The sequence below is a fragment of the Stenella coeruleoalba genome (assembly GCF_951394435.1).
Source record: "Stenella coeruleoalba genome assembly, chromosome: 19".
Lineage (NCBI taxonomy): Eukaryota > Metazoa > Chordata > Mammalia > Artiodactyla > Delphinidae > Stenella > Stenella coeruleoalba.
The window spans coordinates 40,794,977-40,815,377 of record NC_137165.1 but is presented as its reverse complement, the minus strand read 5'-3'; the positions used below and the strand labels follow the sequence as shown (position 1 = coordinate 40,815,377).

The following is a 20,401-nucleotide window of genomic DNA, read 5'->3' as shown; positions in this document are numbered from 1 at the left end:
TAAGATTTGTAAAACAGAGATAAAGTCCCAGGCACACAGTAGGTGCTCCACAGATGTTAGCCTCCCGTTCTCTCCAGCCCCCACCCAGAAAGGGCCACGGTCCCTTTCCACTGTCGTAACACAGGGTACCACGGCAAGGAGACAGCATGATCACAGGCAAGGTGAAGACCAGAGTGCATTACAGCAAAGATCTCGCCTAATCTCAGCCCTCTGAGGGAGGTTCTGGTCAGATCCCTGGGTTACAGACGAGGACACGTGCTCAGAGAGGTTATCACATCTAGTAAGTGGCAAAGCCAGAACTCGCTACACAGCGTACTCCACCTCTCCTCCACCCACCCACCCCCCGCTCCCCGACCCCGTGGAATTCCCAGGGGAGCAACAAAAAAGGCAGGTTTGTTTCCTCTCCAGCCTAGACTAGTGATAAGAAATAAAGACCCTTCCCTCCCCAAACACACAACACAATCACAGACGCCTCCCCCTTATACCCTCTGTGCCCTAAGTCACCGCCCCCTCCAGCACACAAACTGACACCCCTCCCGGGCTCTGGGTCTGATTCTCCTCAGACGCACTCGGACCCTCTCACCCAATACACATAAGCCATCGACCCCCTCCCCAACACACACCCAACCTTGACCTCCCCACCCCTAAAACACACCCAACCCTGACCCTCCCCCCAAGGCACACTGAATCCCAACCCTCCACAGTAAGTACCAGTCCTCAGAGACCACGCCCCAGGGGCTGGTCTAGAGGGTGGATCCTGGCCTATCTCTGGAGCTTGCCACTCCGTCTCCCAGGGAGCCGACAGCAGAAAAGATACCCACCTGTCCCCAGTGACCTGGAGAACAGTTCTGTCCTTCCACAGGCCCCCGGGTCTTTGAAGGGTACACCCAAGGTCCAGCCTCCTCCTGACCTGGGGAGAGGAATGGGAGGTGGAGGGAGGACTACCAAACACCTGTGTTGGTGGGAAGTGGGAGGAGGGAGCCTCATGTGCCAGGTTGCCTACAGAAAGGGCGGCAGAGGACCAGAGCATGTAATCGCTCCTTACAGGAATGGGGGCCACAGATGTCCACCCCTCCTAGGAACTGCCTGACCCCCAGCACCAGCCCCCAGGTGGGGAGAGCGGGGAAGGCGAGGCTGCCTCCATGCCCGAGCTTTGATCTGTCACGCTTCGCTACCCAGCGCTGAGAGCCAGGGTCTCCAAGCCCCTCAGCCCTGCCCAAGAAGGAGGGAGATGCAGGGCTCCCTCAGGTTCCTGGCCACACCTCTGGTCCCAGAGAAGGGGAAGGTCAGGGAGAAGCTCAGAGGCTGGGGCCGTGGGTAGGAAGAGAAGTTGTTGTTTACTAGGAAGGGACAGGGCAACCCACAGGCTCACAAAGGGAGGGGGCAGGAAGGGGCATTGCCTAACCCGAAATGTGGGCACCCCACCCTGGGGGATGAAGGTTAGCAGGATGGGAAGTGGGGTACCCGGAAACCCTCCCCACCCACCTCTAAGAAAGAGGAAGAAGCTTGCAACATTCAAAGAAGGGTAAAACATTTGCTTGTCCGGCACAAGACAGGGCAAGGTCAGGGGTCAGGCCCAGCCCCATCAAACCCTCCATGAGCCAGGCCCCAGGTGGACAGAGTGTCTGGGGCTCTGTTCCTATCACCTGGGGAAGAGCAAGCTGTCCACCGGCACCAGGCTGAGCACCCTCGATGTCGATGTCTCCCTCCCTGAAAACCCCACCCTGGCAGGAAGCAGACACTCCAGTCACTGGAGCTGGGATATGAATCCCAGTCCCCATGGACGCAGGCACTACCCCACACAGACACACCCGCTCCTTCCCCAGCAGCCCCGAACCCAGACACTGGCCTCCCCCATCACCTAGCATAGACTGAAGACCAGGCCAGAATCGGCGGGCGGGCGGGCTTCCAACTCCGACTCCCAGGTCAAAGTGCTGGCGGCTGCACACCCCCAAGGGAGGAAACAGAAGGTGGAGGTTTGAGTAGGCAGCAGCCGCCTGCCCCCTGCCCCAGGGCACAAAGGGTAAGGACCTAAAGGAGCACAGACTTAGAGCCCCTGCTCCCAGTGGCTGGTGGGGCCTGGGAGGGAGGGGGCCACCGTGCAGCCAGAGGAGGTGAGCCAGGAAGCAGTGGTGGCAGTGGGCAGCCGGCCAGTGTGGGCAGTGAGGCGCCCAGCCAGGGCCTGCCCCAGGGACAAAGAGGCTCCCTGGCTCCGGGGAGAGGGCGCTGCCCCCACACTGGGAAGGGGGCACTGACCCAGCCCAGCCGGGGCGCACAGGGCAGCGGCGCCAGGCATGTTGCCAGTGGCCACGGGAGAGGCGGTGGGTGCCCGGGGCAGGGTATTCAGTACCTGCCTGCCAGGAGAGGTGGGACACGTTTCCCAGGTCAGCAGCTGGCCAGCCAGCCCGCCATCCACGGCCCCCTTCTGCTGTTTCCACCCCCTCCTGCCCCAGGCCAGGCCCCGGCTCCCTCCCCCCCGCCAAGCCCTGGCCCGGCGCCCAGCTGGGCCCTGGGGGCCCGAGTTACTGTAAGCGTCCTGGCAGGCCCGAGGCCTGGACTCTGCCAGCTGGCCATAGCTGCCGCCACCTCCCACTACCTGGCTCGGCCAGCCAGGGAAGGTTACCGAGACCCCCACCCAGCCAACAGGCGACCCCTGTGGCAGAAGGCGGAGGCGGAGAGGAAACACAGGCCCGGCCAAGAGCAGGCTTGCATCCACAGCCGGAGTCCAGGCTGAGCGCCCCCTCCTGGGACCCTGCCCCGACCCACCAGGCTGCCTGTGGGCTCCCCCTCACCCTCCCCACAAAGGGAAGCACCACCTAGCCTGGCCAAGGCGAGGGGAGGGGATTCTACGCCTTCAGGCCCCTTCCCCCAGAGGCACTGGATGGGGCGGGGCGGAGGTGGGGCGCTGCTCGCAGTAGAGCTGCCATTTCCACCAAATGTCGAGAGGTTTGTTTACCCGCCTCCAGCCTCCGTGTCCAGTCCTCGGAGCTATTTATAAGGCCCTCCACGGCAGAGCACTGGGTGGGGGGCGGCGTGAGAGGCGCCGGAGGACAGCACTGTTCAGCTCTCCCTCTGTCCCCCGCAACACCAAACGCAGTCACAGCCATCAGCCTACAAGCCCCCCAAACAACGATCCCCCTTGTCTGGAGGAGCCCTCGCCACTGCCGAAGAGATGTGCCTAGAGGCCCACCTCGGCCTGCCGCCCTCCACCGCCCCTCCCACCATGCCCACCACTCCACTTACTGGCCGGGGATGGCGTGCTATAGCCGCTAACTGGAAGCTGGTGCTGGAGAGTGGTCAGAGCGCCCGGTGGGGAGAGTCCACCCAGCATGGGGGGGAAGAAGAAGGCGTAGGGGGGCACCGGGTATCCATTGAGGTGCCCGCCCCCAGGTGTTGGGCAAGAGCTGCTGTTACTGGCCATGCCAAGCAGCCACAGTCAGAAGGACAGGCAGACAGTCTGGCCGAAGGCTCTGGCAGGCTTCAGGCCGCCTCTCCTCGGGTCATGGGGCCTGGGCCCAGAGGGGGTTTGGGTGGTCAGCCCACCCCCCCTTCTGTCCTGGAGCTGCGGTCCAAGGCTAGCAGGCTGATCTCAGCCTCCTGGAGCCCCCACTCCAGTTGGGGGCCAGGTGGGCTGGGGGACGTCCCAAGAGCCGGTCCTTTGGTCACGCACTTCTGTGAGCTGACACTTTCCCAGGAAGGTCCAGAGCTGGCCTTCAGGACGCCGAAAGGATCCCTCTCCTAGGTGGGCCCGAGCTAGGTGGCTGGGGAGGCCATGTCCTGTGATGCTGCAGAGAGAAAAAAGACAGGTGAGTGGGCACCGAGGAGCAGGCGCACGGGCATTCCCCGCGGAGCTCCCCAACCTGGGCGGCCGGCGATTTTCCCGTGGCACCCGGCTGAGCAGACAGCTGGCACCATGCCTGGCTGGCAGAGACGGCCTGGGAGTAGGGCCCAGACACTGCTGGGGGTGGCAGGACAGCAGAGCCAGGCTGGGGAGACGGGGACAGAGCCCAGAGCCGAGGAGGACTTCTCACCCACAATCCTGAGAGGAAAGGGTCCCCGGTGCCATGCCACCCCAGAAGATTCCTGCAGCAGAGGAAGGCAGCTGGCCCTCCTTCCCCCAAAGCGGGTTACCTGAGGTCAAGATGCAGAGAACGTGTGCTTGAAGGGAGGAGGGAGGGGGAGGAAAAGCCGCTTCCCTAAAGCGGTGGCACTTCTCAGAAAAATGACTCCTAAGCCAGGGGGCCCCCGCTTACACCACTTCCCCCCCAAATCCAAGCCCGAGCACCCCAGATGGGTCTGTCCCACGGGCTGGAGGGGAGGCCCGTTTACATACATACAAATAGGGAAATGGGAACTGAGGACTCCTGGGTATCACCTCCATTGCCTAACAGCATGATGGGCAGGGACTGCCCAGGGTGGAAGCCCCCTACTCCCAGGCAATGGAGGGGCAAGGGAGACTGATCTCAGAGTTCACCCACATACTCTGTCTGCAGAAGCAACCTCCCTGGAGAGGGTGGGAGGTGGGCAGAAGATGAAAGGCCAGATGCCCCTCCACCAGTGCATCCACAAATCCATACCCTGTTTGAACAGCTGGGACCCGAGGACACGCAGAGATAACACCACGGGTAGCAAGAGACAGAGATGAACCCAGAAATTCCACGTCACGGTGAGACAGACAGGCAGCAACAAGAGCAGAGAACGAGACGGAGAAAGAGAAGCATCCACAAGAGGTCCAGGAGGATATATATAAACAGTATCAATAAATATGCACGTATTTATATATGAGTGTGTGTATAAACCCACACATATGACATATATGAGAGACAAAAGAAAAGAGACAGAAAGAAACATGCCAAGCAAAACCACAATGAGATACCACTCTGCATCCACTAAGATGGCTATAATCAAAAACACTGATAACAAGTACGTGAGGATGCGGAGAAACTAAAACACTCAGACGTTGCTGGTGGGAATGTAAAATGGTGCAGCTGCTTTGGAAAACAGTGTGGCTGTTCCTTAAGAGGTTAAACACAAGAGTTATACGACCCGGCAATTCCACTTCTAGGTATCTACCCAAGAGAAGTTAAAGTTTTAAGTCCACACACAAACCTGTACGTGGGTGTGGCTGTTCATACCAGCACTCCTAACAGCCAAAAAGTAGAACCGACCCAAATGTCCATCAACTGATGAACGGATAAATAAAAAGTTGTCCATCCATACAATGGAATGTTATTCTGCCATAAAAAGGAACAAAGTACCGATATACACGACAACATGGATAAACCCCGCAAACATGATGCTAGTTGTAAAAGACTACCTATTGTATGATTCCGTTGATATGAAATGTCCAAAATAGGCAAATCTATAAAGGCAGAAAGTAGACTGTGGTTACCAGGGGCTGGGGCATGGGTCCGAGGGAAATGGGAAGTGACTGCTGAATGGTATGGGGGCTCTTTCTGGACTGATGAAAATTTTCTAAAAGTGATTGTGGTGACAGTTGCACAACTCTTGTGAATATATTAAAACCAGTGAATTGTACACTCTAATGGGTGAATTTTATGGTATATGAATTGTATCTCCATAAAGCTGTTAAGAAGAAAGAAAGGCGGGGAGGAAGGAGAGAGAAAAGAAAAGAAGACAGGGCCACAGAGATCCCAAATAAGGACTACCTCCCTTTCCAAGCCCTTCCTCCCCAAGCTCCGGCGGTGCCAGGCTCCAGGCTCCAGGCTCCAGGCTCGGACCTGGAGTCCAGAGGACACACACATGGCCAGCGTTTGGCTGCGGACCATGCCTGGGATGGGGGAGTTCTGCCAAGGCCACTATGGACGAGGCCAGGACTTCGGGGCCCAGCCGCGCCGGCCAGCCAGCCTGTGACTGTGCGGGGCTGAGGGAGCGGGAGGGGGACAGGTACTTGCAAGGAAGGGGGCAGCTCCCCTATTGTTAACGAGCATGATTTTGACTGTTACTAATTATGACGACCATAGGGCCTCTCTTCTTACTCCTGAATGAGGTGCCCCCTTCCTTCCCCACGCCCCTGCCAATTCCCTCCCGGGCTGCGAGGCTGACGTCAGAGGAGCAGGGACCCCACCCGTTGGCCAGCTGCCGCCCTGGCCCCCCACAACCCCGAGGGGCGCCACACAAGGGAAACTCGAGCCAGCAAGGGAGGGAGGGGTTGGCTGAGCCTCGCCAGCGTTGACAGTCAGACCCTCACATACGCGCACACCCACTTGCAGAAACTCACACGCGCAGCTCCAGGGAAAGCGTCCGGTGGACAAGAGCACGCGTGCTTACACACCTAGCCTGGGCGCCTGCGGGCACGCACGTGACACATGAGGAGAGGAAACCCGGAGATGCGATCCCTCCACACCTGGGCTCCACACACAGTGAAGCCAGCTCCAGGCCTGCATGCCCGGACCGGGACACAGCTCCCCACAGACGCACAACCACAGCCTCAGAGTTTCCCAAACTGCACTTACCCTGGCCCTCACCCCGCCAGGCGAACCTCTGCACCTGCCTCCCTGCGGGCCGGCCCCCCAGTACACAGCAGGGTCCACAGACACAGAGAAGCACGCCGGTGGATTCACGTCCAAATGGGGGCCGGCCTCTCTGAGGTGAGGCCCAGGAAGCCATTCACTCCAGAACCCAGGCCTCCTGACCCAGCTTTTGCGGGGTGGGGGGCAGCAGCAGATTCGATCTGGACCCTCTGGAGCCAACCCTTGACCCCAGAGGAGAGATTAACGACAGCCGCCTTAATGCCTCAATTCTGCCCCTGAGGAGTTTGAAACTGGACCGTACTTCAAACCTCAGCCACAGATACACACCCCAGGGAGAGGCTGGAAGGTGTTCCCCACCCCCATCGGAGCCTCACTAAAGGAGCTCAGCCTGCAAACTTCAATGCAGTTAGCTCCCTGGGGAAGGCCTTGAGCCAAGGGAAGGGGCAAAGGTTACAGAAATGGGCCAAGGGCCAGGCTGACCAGGGAACAGGGATGGGCAAGGGCAGGGATGATGGGGGCGGGGCCAAAGAGCACAGCCCTGGCCTCAGAAGGTCCCTCTGGAACTACGACCCTTGGGGAGATGCCTGGGCCCTGGCCCCCTGCACCCAGGGGTGGAGAAGACACTGTCAGAGAATCGAAACCAGCACCAAAGAAAGGGAAAACAAATTACCCACATCCAACCTCCACCCTATGCCCGCCACCTCCACTGCCCGTGGGCACCCTCCCTTGAGGGAGGGAAAAACCACAGGCCCACACCTCCCAAACCCGGATCCCAGCCTCGGCACAGCAGAAAGGGGGGGTGGGGGGGAGGGCCAGAGCACCTGCCACCAGCCAGGCACCCCTGCCCGCTGGGGCCTCCCTCACCCTCAAAAGGCTCCAGGATCCCTCCCCCAGTGTCAGGTGTCCCCAGCTACCCGTTCTTTATGTCCCCAGAGTCACACATCTGGAAAAAAAGGCAAATGTTGGCCAAGCTGTGAAGACAGCAGAAAGAACCAGAAGTCTGAAGGGTCAAATCTCAGCTCTGCCACTTTGGGTGACCTTAGGCGAGTCACTTAACCTCTCTAAGCATCTGTTTACTCGTCTGTGAACTGCCTACCTCAACAACCGGCTGTGTGATTTAAGAGATAAAAGTCCTGGAAAGCACCTAGCACAGCGCCCACCCAGCACACAGGAGGTGCTGGGCAACGGGTCCCCTCCCTCCCCCGCGCCTGCCAGCACCAGGTCGGGGCCTCCCTGGGCAGTATGTCTGCTGTCCCTTCCCCAGCCAGGGCTAGCAGCTGCTGACAGGGCTGAGCGGGAGAATTACCCATTTTCCAGGGTCTGCTTCCCCCCAGACTGAGGACAGGAATGTGGGGAGAGGAATATTCGGGGTGTGGGTGGAGGCCTGACCACAACCCTTTCCCAAATTCCCTTCTTTCATTTCACAAACCAAAAAAGGGAAACCTTTGGACGTGGGGAGGGGAGGAGGGGAAGAGGAATAGACGATTTCCCCCCTACCCTCAGGGAAGAGGAGCCAGGGGTCCCCAAACCCAGCTGGCCCTGCCCCCCTTCTTCACCCAATCCCTCCTCTCTGCTTCCCAGGCTACCCCACTACCATGGCTCGCAAGGAATAGAAGCCAGGCAGTCCTGGACGGGCTGAGAGGAGGGGATAAGGATTGGGGCGCTTAAAAGAAGGGGGGACAGGGGCTTTCCTAGGCATTCTAGACAGTCAGTGAATCATATGCAAATGACACCCAAAGCTCCAGCTCAACTTGGGGGTGGGGGACAGGGACTCCAGCCCTGACGGAAGCAAAGACCCAGCCCCTCTGGACCCCCTCCCCTGTCAGGAGCTGGCAGAGCAGGGCAGGGCGGGACAGGGCAGATTTCAAACCAGAACAGTGGGCTGGAACTATTTATAAACTTTCCAGAAAAATACACACACACTCACATACACGCAAAGCCAAAACCTCTCCCCTCCCCCACACTCCTCAGATCAGCAGAATGGTGAACATTACTCCCTTTTCCCCCTTTTTCCAGAGGCCCCTCTCTCCTCCTGGCCACTCCGGTCCTCTGTTTACCTTTTGCTCTCCAGGCTCTGGGCTGCAGGAAGCCAGCAAGGCCAGCCTCATTTTGAAAGAGACCACCCCAGGAGGGCCTGAGAAGGACCAGCGGGGTGAGGTTGGGACAGTGGAGGGCACCTCTTCCCCACCAGTCCTCAGAAGCCCGGGCCTGCCTCGCTGGAGCTGGGACTTGTTGGAAAACCTGCCCCAAGCACGTGCAGGGCCTGAGCACATCTACGGAGAGAGTCAGGGGAGTGCTGAAGTCCAGCGTCTGGCCTCTGGATGCTGCCACTGCCCACTGCCTCAAGACACAGCACCTAGTCCCAGAAAAGTGGATCTGGTGTCTCCCCAACTTGTACCCGCCCAAGCTTCTGCCCCAGCTACACAGGGCTGCCTGACCTCCACGGGCCATCATCCCCGCAGTGACTGAATACCAGGCAGAAAGGGCAACTGGACAACCCAAGCCCAGGACAGGCCAGGTGCTGGGAGGAGGAAGTGTGTGTGGGGGGGATGTCTGCTGGTCAGGGCAGTGTCCCGACTCCACACCCCAGGGGCTGCACCCCAGAGCCCCCTGGGAGATGTGCCCAGGGCCTCCGAAGCCCAGGGCGGCTGAGGGGCCCACCCGGAACCAGAGCTGAAGCCTCCCACCCAGTCTTCTCTTGGAGCAGAGAACAGGTGAAAGGGCAGGGGGCAGCCCAGGCCTCAAGGAGAGGGATGGGCCCACAGGGAAGGAAGAAAACAGGAAGAGGAAGAGATGAGGCTGCCGAGGCCACAGCCAGACCACAGGAGTGTGTGGACCACACAAAGGCAGCTCTGTCCGGGTCGGGGACCGAAGGGGCACAGACAAAAGGGGACACCCCCCCAGCCTGGAAACCACCGTCCTCACAGCCAGCCTGGCACGGGGCTTTCCCCACCCCCACCTTGGCAGCTGCCCCCTCACCACTGTCTCCCCTCTCCGCGGCGCAGGAAGCATAACTCTCACAAGGGGCGGGGTCTGCCGAACACACAGAGCAGCAGGTATGTGCGCGGCTGCGCGGCTGCAACCCGCCTCCCCCAACCCCTCAGCTCTGCCCCAACCCTACCCCGGGGCGGACAGACCGTCGGCACGACCCAGTGCTACCAGCCCCCTCCCGGCGTCCTTCCCTAGGGACCCGGGCTGCAGGGAAGCCGGGAACGCCCGCCCCCGCCCCCCTCCCGCCTCAGGATATCCTTTTGGCTCTGACCCCAGACCAGGCCTGAGTCAGACCGTGCCCCGCCCCACACCCCCCATCCAGCGACCCCCAGGAACTTCCTACGCCCCACGCTCCACACCCACCTACTCAGGTGGGGCTAGAACTAGGGGGAATCTCTTCCCCTCTCCACCCCCAGCTGAACAGGGAAGCCCACCAGGGGGTGGGGCGGATGGTCACAAAGTCCCAGGACCAGCCCCTTAAAGCACAGGGCCTGCGGTATCAGGGTGAAGCGGGTGCAGGCTGTGTGTGGAGGGGAGAGGAGGCCCTGCAGACCACCACCTCCCCGGCCCCAAAACACACACAACTGGGGATCCTGCCCAGAGCCCCTCCCTACTCCAGCCTGGACCCCAAGAAACCACAGAAACTCCCTGGGGAAGGTAGTTTCCATGAGAACACAGGACGGGAGAAGGCTCCAAAGGGAAAGGGGAGAGGGCGCGGAGGTTCCAAGAACGGGCATCTTTCTGGGACTGCGGGACCCAGGCTGGAGGGGACAGGGTCTGCACAATCGGTCAGATTCACAGTCAGCCAAGCACAGCCAGACGTGGTCACAGTCTCCCCGACGCTCAGTCTGAGTAGGTGGCTGTGACTCCTTCCCACAGACAGAAGTCTGGGGTGCCCTGGGGGATCTGGGGCATCGGAGACCACACACACTCAGCTTGAAACAGCCCCCTGGGCATGCCCCCCAATCCCCCCCCAAAACTGTGGGCCTAGGGGGAGGGGCAGCTCCCTCCCCAAGAGAACCAGGGTAGTGCCCAAGGCGGCCATCTCCATGGCAACCAACAACAAACATCCCGGGAACCACAGAGGGCCAGGAAGTGACAGCCACGTGACAGGAAGCCAGTTTTTTCAGTGGGGGGGGGGCGAGGAAGATTGTTAGCAGCCCCTGGGGAATCAGCTGTCCCCTAAGTTTCCCCTACTTGGAACTGGAGGGAAGGGGTCAGCTGGGAAGGTGGCCACACACACACACCCGACCCCACTGCAGTGTGCACAGTCGGTCGCAGGGCTGACGGGCCCTCCCTTCCCGCCTGCCACTCACGGTTCTCCCCTTTGGGTCCCCCTCCCTTCCACTTCCTGCCGTGACTGGAGATCAGAGAACTCCCCACCGCAGCTTCCCCTTCTCAAGTCTCGATTCCTGGGCTGAAGGTTTACTGTGGGGCGAGGGACACAAGGAAGGAAGGCTGGGGACCTGCGGTAGGACCCAGGGGACAGAGGCTCCAGGGGAGGAGCCGGGAGGGAGCTACTCCAAGGTAGGTGTGTACACACAGGCACACATAGAGCGAGTGGGTCACGGTGGCACACCACCGGGGCGCAGTGACACACAGAGACTGCCTGACCTCAGGCAGCTCTGGGGAAAATCGAGCAGGGCCACTGGATCCGCCCCGGCGCGCCCCACTCCAGCCCAGTTCCTAAGCCTCCGGGTTCAGCTCAGGCGTCTCCTGGCTTCCAGGCAGGCGAGGTCTCAATAGTGCCCAGCCCCCACCGCCTCTCCCCTGCCTTTCCTGCTGAGGAATCCCCCTCCCTGCTCCAAGGTGCTCGCCCAGACGAGGGCACCTTGGCCGGAGGCGGGGGGAATGGAACCTCCCGCCACCCCCCTCCCCTTCTCTGCAGATGTCCCAGACTATATTTAGCCCAAACCGGGCGGCTAGCCAGACCCAGACTCCCCACTGGCCCGGAGCTGAGCTCCCAGTTTTTATGCAATTAAAACATTAACAGAGAACCACCCCCATCCACACACCCCCATACCCCCCAGCCCAGCCAGAGCAGCCGAGCTCAGAAAACACGACAAGGGCAGCCCAGCCCTGCAGCCAGCGAGCCAGCGATGCGGCTGGCGGTCATCGGGCAAGCAGCAATAAACTCATCCCCTTGCCCATGTCCTGGGCCCTATAACCCCCACAGGCAGGACAGGGACATCACCCACCAGATCAGGTTGACACTTGGTGGGGGGGGGTAGGCTTTCCTTGTTCCGGGGCCGGAAGGGAAAGGCATATCCAGTGGGTGGGGGGTTGCCTGGTTGCAGAAATTCCACCTGTCATTTTGCAGCCCCCCTCCCTGGCCTGCTCCAGTTACAGGGCTGGGGGTTGGCAACAGGTGCTGGCCAGGCTGGCAGCAGTCTAATCCCCCACCCGCTCCCCAGGCTGACAGTGGTGCCTGAGGTCCAGGCAGGGGCCCTGGCCAGCAGGATGCTGGGTAAAAGAAGGAGGCACTGCTGCCTGGTGGGGAGGGGGCAGCCCAGGCCCCTTCTGTAAGACCTGGCCCCCTGGACTCTGTGATGTGTGTTGGAGGGTCTGGGGAAGGCAGGGAAACCTTAGTTCCACCGCACCTATTTCATTTCCCCACGATGCCAGGCCGGGCGGGCTAGAGTGTGGGAGGTCTGTCTGCCTGCCTCTTCCTCCTCCTCCTCTCCAAATTCCAGGAACAGGCAAGGGAGGCTCCAGTTGCAGAGAGAGAGAGAGAGCAAGCAGGCGGTCCCAGCTGAGAGGGAGGGGGGGCGGGGACTGGAGCGGGAGGCAAGATCCAGACGAAGCAAGAGACGCCCACGCCCAAGCCAGACAGGACAGACACACCGACACTGACACATTCTCACACTCTGGGCCTGGTCCCCGAGTGCCGCCCACTCTGCAGGGACACCCAGACTCCCTCAGCCAATCCTGCCCATCCCCAGAACACTCCCTGGACACACACGGAGAGCCAGGCCTTCGCTCCCACCCCACATCCCCCCACAAACCCTGTGGGCTCCGTACAGCAGCCAGAGGGTGGAACGGGGAACAGAGGGAGGAAAGACAGCAGGCGTCAGAGAGGACATGGAGCCAAAGCCCTGGGAACTGGGGTATCAGTTGCCACACTCCTTTCCCAAAACCCAGTAAGTCAAGACAACCCTGGCCATCTTGCCAGGAGCCCTGCCAGCTTCCCACACTCCCCAAACCACCACCACTAGAAAGGGTGTGGGGTGCTGGGCGAGTGGAGATTACCCCATTTACTCATCACAGGGATAGGATTACCTTCCCCAGATGCCCATCACCCCCAAACCCAGACAGAGCTCCTAAATGGACCCCACAGAGTCCCAAACACACCCACCCGTACAGCACAGTCTGGGTCCTGCCCTGCCCCTGCCACCCAGAGGACAGGGAATGGGGCACTGAGGTTTTATCTGGGGGCAGGCCCCACCCTGTCACATAGTTCTGAGGACAACCCACCTAATACCCTCAAGTCTGAGCAAGGAGTGGCACAGGGGTGGGGGTGGAGGGGTTCCCAGAGGGCAGAGCCAGCTTCCAAGACCAAATGATTTAGGGGAAGGGGAGCTAATTAACTGGAGTCTGGGTCAGTACCCCCAAAACAGACCTTAAGGGCCACTCAGACAATGCCCTTTCCCCCCACAATAGACATGGTGGCAGGAACCACGTCATGGTACATGTGGGTGACTATGCCCAGCAGGGCAGCATGGGGGTGATCAGGATGGGGCTGCCCGCAGCTAGCTTCCTGCCAGGCTGCCACATGGCTGGGAGGTGGAGGGGGACCAGAGAGATTTCCCAGAGTGGTAGCAGGGGCATTTAGGGTCAACCTGAAGGATGGGGATTTGGGGGCTATAAGAGGAGGTGGACGGGATTAAGCGGTTCCAAGCCCAGGGTCTTCTCAGAACTGCCACTGCATCTGCACTGCCCTCATCAGTCTGGCCGGGAAAGTCCTGAGGTGACCACCACATGCACACTCATTAACACCCTCCAAATCCAAGATCGTCAGCTCCCAAGGGTCAACTCCAGTCTGACCCTAGTGACCGCTCTGTCTCGGGACTGACATGGCCCAGACTCCCAGGCAGAACTGACGTCCTAGCCCCTCCCACTGCACCAACATCTTTCATAGCCACAAACTCCCTGATTCCACAACTACCCCTCTTCTTCCTCCAGGTCCAAATACTCTTTCTCTTATTCCCTTCCCCAGACTCCTCTCCACCCCTCACAGGGGAAGCCCCAAGGCTCCAAACCACCCCCCACGGCACCCTGGGGCTTCCCCAGCCCAGCCTCCCCATCAAGCACAAGCCCTGGAAGAGAGTTTGGGGCTTGAGCCCGTTTCCTAGCGAGACCTGGCAACCTTACTGAACCACTTCCCCAGAACCCTGCCCTATGACCACTGCAGCCAGGGAAGGGACAAGAGATATCCCTGAATCTCCTAACCAGGAAACTGGAGGAGGAATGGCAGTTAGGAGCGGAAGTGAGGGTTGGGGGTAAGCAGCATGGGGTGGGGGAGTGGGGGAGTGTTCCTCTGAAAACACACACACACACACACACACACACACACACACACACGTGCACTCATCTCGCAGGTAGAAGGCAATCTGGTTACAGAAGAGGGAGCTGGCACTAGTGGGGGCCAAGGGTACCCCTCCATGCCAGCACGTGGGCAACCTATCCAAGGTAAGATGAACGGTGGAAAAGCGTCTCCAAGACCGGGGGGCTTTTCTTATCTGATTTCCACATGAGTTAGTCCCCATCCCCAGCCTAGCACACTGGAGGCCTGGCCTCCTTCTCACGTAGCCTGACAATAGGGCAATGTCCAGAGAGGAGAAGGGGCATTGCCAAGCAGATTTTCCAGCGCCCCCCTCCCACATACACATCTGGCTAGCAGCTTCCCCGCCTTCTGGGTGGCAGCAGGTCCCAGACACCCTCAGCAGAGCAAAGACGACCAATCTATTCCTTCCTCCCTACACCCGCAAAAGCTTCCATGACTCCATGGTGCCACCCGACCCAGAGACATCCCTCCCTGGCTGCACTGGCTCCCGTCCCCAATCTGACGGCTCCCCGTGCTCCACGGGGGACACCAGCTGAATGGGCCCCGCCCCCCAACCGGCTGCCTCTGGTGGGGGTGGGCCCCCGGGCTGATTCTCCCCAAACCACAGGGCGGCTCAGATAACAGGAGGGAAAGAAGGAGGGGGCTAGTCCGTTGGGCATCCGATCTCTCCCCAAACAGGTTTGAAAGTCTTTTTGTTTTGCTTGTTTGTAAGGAGAAAAGTGAGAGAGAGCAGGAGTTCCCAGCGGCGGTTCTGCCACAGCTCGGGCGCCGGAGACACGCGCGGCAGACGGCCCCAGACGCCTCACGGCTTCGCGCGAAGACACGGGCGCAGACAGACGGGGCTCCCCCACCCTGAGCACGGTGGCGCGGGGTTGGGAAGCCTAGGAAACCCCAGGTTCCCGTCGGAACCCGTCCGGCACCGGGTCCCCGCCCACGGGTCCTCTCAGGAGCAGGCCAAGGGGCCGCGATGCCTGCGGGAGCCGGAGGCTCTCTAAAATCCCCGGGGGAGAGGTTACCTCGCAGTCGGGGGAAGCAATCCGTCCGGGTCGCCCGCGAGCAAGGCGTCTGCCCTGATCCTGAGCCTTGGAGCCGTTCGGCGTCAGCGGTTGCGGGGTCCAGGGAGAGGAGCGGTTTGGGGGGCCGCGGCTCAGGGGCGCGGGGCGAAAGCAGCGGCCATGGCGAGTCACGTGCGGAGGCTGAAACTTTACCCGGAGCCCCAGACCGGGGGGCGGAGGGTACCGAGCAGCGGGGAGGCCCTCACCCTCGGGCCCGCCCCCGTCCGCCCTCCGACCAATCAGCAACCAGGGGCGGGCCCACAGTATCACGCCCCCCCTCCCCTTAACAGACCCGGGAAAGGGCGAGTCTTAAAGGAGCCGCGCCTAGCAGAAGGCTGGACCGTGGGAATCTGGGAGAATCCCTCCCTCTGACCCAAAAGGAGACATTCAGAGCGAGAAGGGGGAGTTCTGCGCAAAAAATGGAAGGAGGACTCGGTAGAGAAAGGACTGCAGTGTGCGGTATCACACACTCTTCCCTCCAACGACACACCCACACTCACAGGGGCAAGGATCATACGCACACACCCCTCACACCTAAACCGGGGTTAGAGGGACTGCGACGTAATATGGAAGCGAATACAGTGACTCCGGCCCTATCTGTCAAGCCCCTGACTCCCATAATTATAATCCTCCTCCAGCAACCCTTGAAAATGAGAGCTGTGTGACCTTGAGCAAGTCGCTTCCTCTCTCTAAATCCTAATTTTCTCACTGGCAAAAAAGGAGTGCAAAAGCAGGTAGACCGCCCTCAAGTACACCTGCTCACCTCGTCTCCCCCAAACACGTTTCCAGCTCAAGTGGGTCGGAGGAACTCTGGCCCAACCCAACCCTTCAGCAAACCCCAGAACCCTCCCCCAAAAAGGACAGCGGCTCTTGTGATCTTCCAAGAGCCGAGTAGGGGGCGCCCAGGAGCACCCCTACATGCTACGGGACTCTCAGACCCAAAGCTTCTTTCTCCTGGCCCAGGCTGGAGGAGCCAGGAAAGCTCGCATTCTTGTTCCAGCGGGGCAGGATCTGAATTACTCTCCCTCTGCAGAGACCCCAATCCCCAACACAGCCACAAGCCCCCTCCCAGCCTGCTACTCCGTTTGGGAGGACCATCTCCCCACCTCTAGCAGTCCACTGGGGGAGAGAAAGAGGAATCAATAGGGAACACCCCCCTCCCCGTCCCCGGTCAGAGAAGTAGCCACAAGTAACCCCACAGGACTTCCCACTGGAAGGGGAAGTGCCACACTCCCAGGCCTCCACCCCTGACCCGGCTGGCTGAGCTCTCAAACCCACCGGCCCGACGGCCCCCGCTTTATAGACAAGGAACCGCAGGCTGGGAGTGGACACGGGTTTAGTCCCCGATCACCCTGGCACCGGTTGCACAGCCGGGTCTAGGACCGAGGTATCTGATTGTCTCTCTCCAGCTTTGGGGCCCCAGCCTGGGTGAGATAGGACAAGCAGGGTCGGCGGGACGCTGTGCCCTGAGGTCCGGCGGCACAGGGGGAGAGCGTCCGGGCAACGCTTCCCCAGGCCCCTTCCCGCCTGCTGGGCCTGGCCGTCTCCCGCTCCCGTCTGGATTTCCGTCCGCCGGTGCGAACCGCCCGCCCAGCCCCTCCCACCCTGTCCCGTCCAGATCCATCCGCAAACATGCGCTCAGCAGGCAGGAATGCGCCAATGGCTCCCAGATGTGGACGCCGACGCTTAACCCCTTCCCCCCCAGCTCCCCCCCCCCAAAGGCGTTCTAGCTTGAGTCCAGCCAGCAGCAGGGGGCGCCGCCCCGATGAGGGACCAGCCTGGGAGGGGACTTAGTGCCAGCCAACCCCTAAGCCCGCACAGGCTCCTCCTGGCCTACATTCTACCAGTCTTCCTTCCCGCGGAGGCTAGAGGGGAAGGATCACAGACACAGAAATACAAGTGTGCACAAACACAGGTATACTGCCTCCCACGAAGGGTGGCCTTCATGTACACCTGCCAGCACAGAGGGTCAGGTACGCTCGCGCACACGGAGATGCAGGTGTGCAAATGCACACCCAGGACACGCATATGTGCACACGCACGTGCACATTCAGAGCACACCTGTATGCACATGTATGCACACAGAACAAGCACATACAAGACAGGCATCTGTGCATATGCACAAGGTCATGAAGCAGAGGGTGCAGGCGTGGCACACTCCTGGACAGAGCAGTAGACCCTCAGGCACATGAGGGAAGAAATTCATGCGCCCACAAACCTGCTCCCCACAGGGGGCAGTTGCTCACGCACAGAAGATCCGCACCCAGGTATACAAGCATACAGCCTGCACACCTTGAGGGCACTCCCTCCCTGCCCAGCTGAACTCCAGCTGTGCTGGGCCCACTCCAGTGTCCCCACCCCCCCCCACCCTCCAGGGACCCTCATGCAGGAGGGAGAAGGAGGCAGCAGGAGACTGGCAGAGGGAGAAAAGCCACAGTCCCAGGTGCTCCTCACTCCTTAAAAAAGACACTCCTTCTTGGGGCCTACCCTTCCCCTGCTGCAGGCAGAAGGAGATGGGCTGGGGGAGGAGCCTGAGCAGCTGGCTGCCCAAGACAGGGATCCCTCTTCCCACTAGAGGAAATCTGAGAGAGCCCTGATAGGTGCAGGCCCGGTGACAGGCCCCCCACACAGACAAAGGAGATACAAAACAGCTGTGAAACACCCCGGGAGAGCCCACACTTCCCCCAAAACAAGGCCTCCCTTTCATGGCCTGTGGGGAACTCCTGCATCATTGGTAATCATCGGAACAGAGGATGGGAAACTTTGACCATCTGGATGCAAGTGGGGTGGAGGTGTCTGCTGGAACCCGAACCGACCCCAACAGACTCCTCTCCCCCTCCGCAGCCACCCAGCTCATCCCCAAAGCCCCCTCATGGTTCCGCACATCTGATTCTCACGGTCCTGGAGGGTCATCTAGGGCAGGGCTCCTGTTTCCATTGTACAGATGAGGAAACTGAGGCTTCACCAGGGAATTGCCTTGCTCAAGGTCATACAGCTTGTCGATGGCAGACCTAAGATTCAAACCCACAATCCCCTCCTCACACGCCCTCCCATTTACTCTGAACGAAATACATTTCCATGCGGTACCCTGCTCCCTCTTCCTTTACCCTCTCAGCAGAGCATATGGAAGAAACACCAGGCTTGCCTGGCTCTGCAGAGTTGTGGGTGGGGCCAGGGCATGCCAGAGAGAGATCAGAGAAGATGCTGGGGGCTCCACACATAGTCCCCAACCCCACCCGCAAGCACGATGCCCACCTGCCCAGCAGGCACGGCCAGTGACTCAGCTGCATCCGGGGGAGATGCCAGGGCAGTGACTCACCTACCGAGAAGAGCTGAGCCTGGCACCTTGCCAGCCCCAGGACAGAAGTGACTTAGTCACCGAGACTGTGATATCCAGCAGGAACAGCCCAGGGACTGGGGACAGGGGCAGGCTGTGTCCTCCATGGTTATGTGCATTACAGGCATCCTGGGGCAAGCCATGGCTTTACCCACCCTTGCCCCCTCCCCACTGCTCACCCCCACCATGCCAGGCCCTGCTCCAGTGCAGACAAGTTTTGTGAGACCCCCTGGGCTGCCCTGCCTCTCCCCTGAAGCCTGCCCTTTGCCCATCACTCACCACCCACTCTCCCAGCCCCGCCTCCGCCTGCCACCCAAGTTGTACCCAGGCTGTGAGTCTCCTTTAACATGTCTTGGCAACACCTCCTGCCGCCACAGCCCCTCTCACCACCACCCGCCCCCCCCCCCAAATACACACATGCACTCATACACACTTCTGCCAGCCCTGCTTCTGCCAGCAGCTGCTGAAGTTGTTCAGCAGGAGGGGAATCGGGAGGGTGGGGTGCAGGGATCGAGTTACCAGAGGCTGATGGGGTGGGCTGCCACCCAATCCCTTCCCCAGCTCGTCCTCCTCCCTGGGCACAGCCTGCCTCACCCACCTGCTCCCCTCCCACCTCTGGCTGGCAGTGGACTCCACCCAAGCTAGAAAACAATAAATGTTCAAGGGTATTTGTCATGCTAAGACCAGCCCAGTATATGAGAGAGAGGGAGAGAGAGAATGAGAGAGAAGACAGCGATGGACAGAAAGAATAATTCCCGTGCTCAGTGCCCAGGCTACAACCACTAGGTGTGTGTATCTCTGCGTATGTTGAGCCAGAAGTGGACTGAGTAACTCCCCAAGTCCTGGGAGAGTTGATGGGGCCCAAGAGGAGCCGACCGGCTGAACAACCTCAATCCATTTGCACTATTGATTTCTCATACACTGCAGCCTGCCTGATGGGGGGGGGGAATGATAAGAAAGCCCCCCAGAGACATAGAAACTGAGCGGAGAGGGGGGAGGGGCCCCTGCACCCAATCTGTGGCCCACTGAGACCGTGGCAGGGGACTAGGTGCCATCGGGTGGCAGGAGGGAGGGTGGGGAGTTGGATTCAAGCCTGTCTGGGACACCTCCTTCCAGCAGCATCTGAAGCTGATTCAAAGAAAGAAGGTGGGGGACAGAAGCACCATCAGCGGCTACACAGGCAGGGCTCTGAACAACTGGAGAGAGAGGGTGCCATTCATACCCTGGTCTATGGAATGGCGCCCCCTGCAGCTGTGCAACATGGTGGCCCTGGGGATGAGGCTGAATTCTGAGGAACCACGTTTCTGCACTGAACTTTCTTACCCTGCACCTCCAACCAGCTGCCTCTGCCTCTAGGCCTCAGAAGGGCTCACTTCTGACTGTGATCAGAAGCCAACAGCAATCTCCCCATGCGTACCCCCTTCCTGGTTGAGGCGGATTGGCAAACAACCACCTTGACCTAGGCACGGCAGGATGGGCACTCACAAAAGGCTCTGGAGAGTCTGGAAAGCTGCATCCTAGCCCTTGGTCTGTCTCTAACCCATCCTGGGACTGTAGGCACAACCCCCAGCCCTCTCTGGGTCTCTAAAATGGAGTTAGACCGAGATGCCCCTTCTCAAAGGGGTCTCCAAGCTCCCGGCTCGCCAGCCTGTGAGACTTTTGGAACCTGCCCAGCACCTTGATTCACATCTGTGGCCACAGGCCACCTAAACAAACCCCAGCCCTGACCTCCTTCCAGCCTGGACACAGACTCTCTCCACATGGTGGACACTTATAAACACACCCAGCTGGGGTTTACCGGAGACCCTGTGTAAACAAGCAGAGAAGGAAACAAACCAGGAACCCAGCCCTTGCTGCAGGAGGGGAGGGAGCACAGCCAGGTCGGGGGAGAGACAATGACAAGAGAAAAGCAAACAGTGCAAGGGGCCTGGGCTGGGGTTCCAGTGCAGTCAACGACTGG

General features: G+C 60.2%; 1 protein-coding gene across 4 annotated transcripts in view; it reads right to left on the bottom strand.

Annotated features, from left to right (window-relative positions):
• The window catches only part of RARA (retinoic acid receptor alpha), a 35,567-nt gene extending 19,476 nt beyond the window's left edge, over positions 1–16,091 (bottom strand). For 2 of the 4 annotated variants that reach the window (XM_079904857.1, XM_079904860.1), the window contains exons 1-2: positions 15,066–16,091; positions 3,244–3,785 (exon numbers count right to left, since the gene is read on the bottom strand). In XM_079904857.1, the coding sequence (XP_079760983.1) occupies positions 3,244–3,421 (178 nt within the window). In that variant the 5' untranslated portion in view covers positions 3,422–3,785; positions 15,066–16,091. Of the gene's footprint in view, positions 1–2,350; positions 2,399–3,243; positions 3,786–4,031; positions 4,078–15,065 lie in introns of those variants that run through there. The other 2 variants (XM_079904858.1, XM_079904862.1) reach the window with 2 other exon arrangements.
• Positions 16,092–20,401: the final 4,310 nt, after the last annotated feature.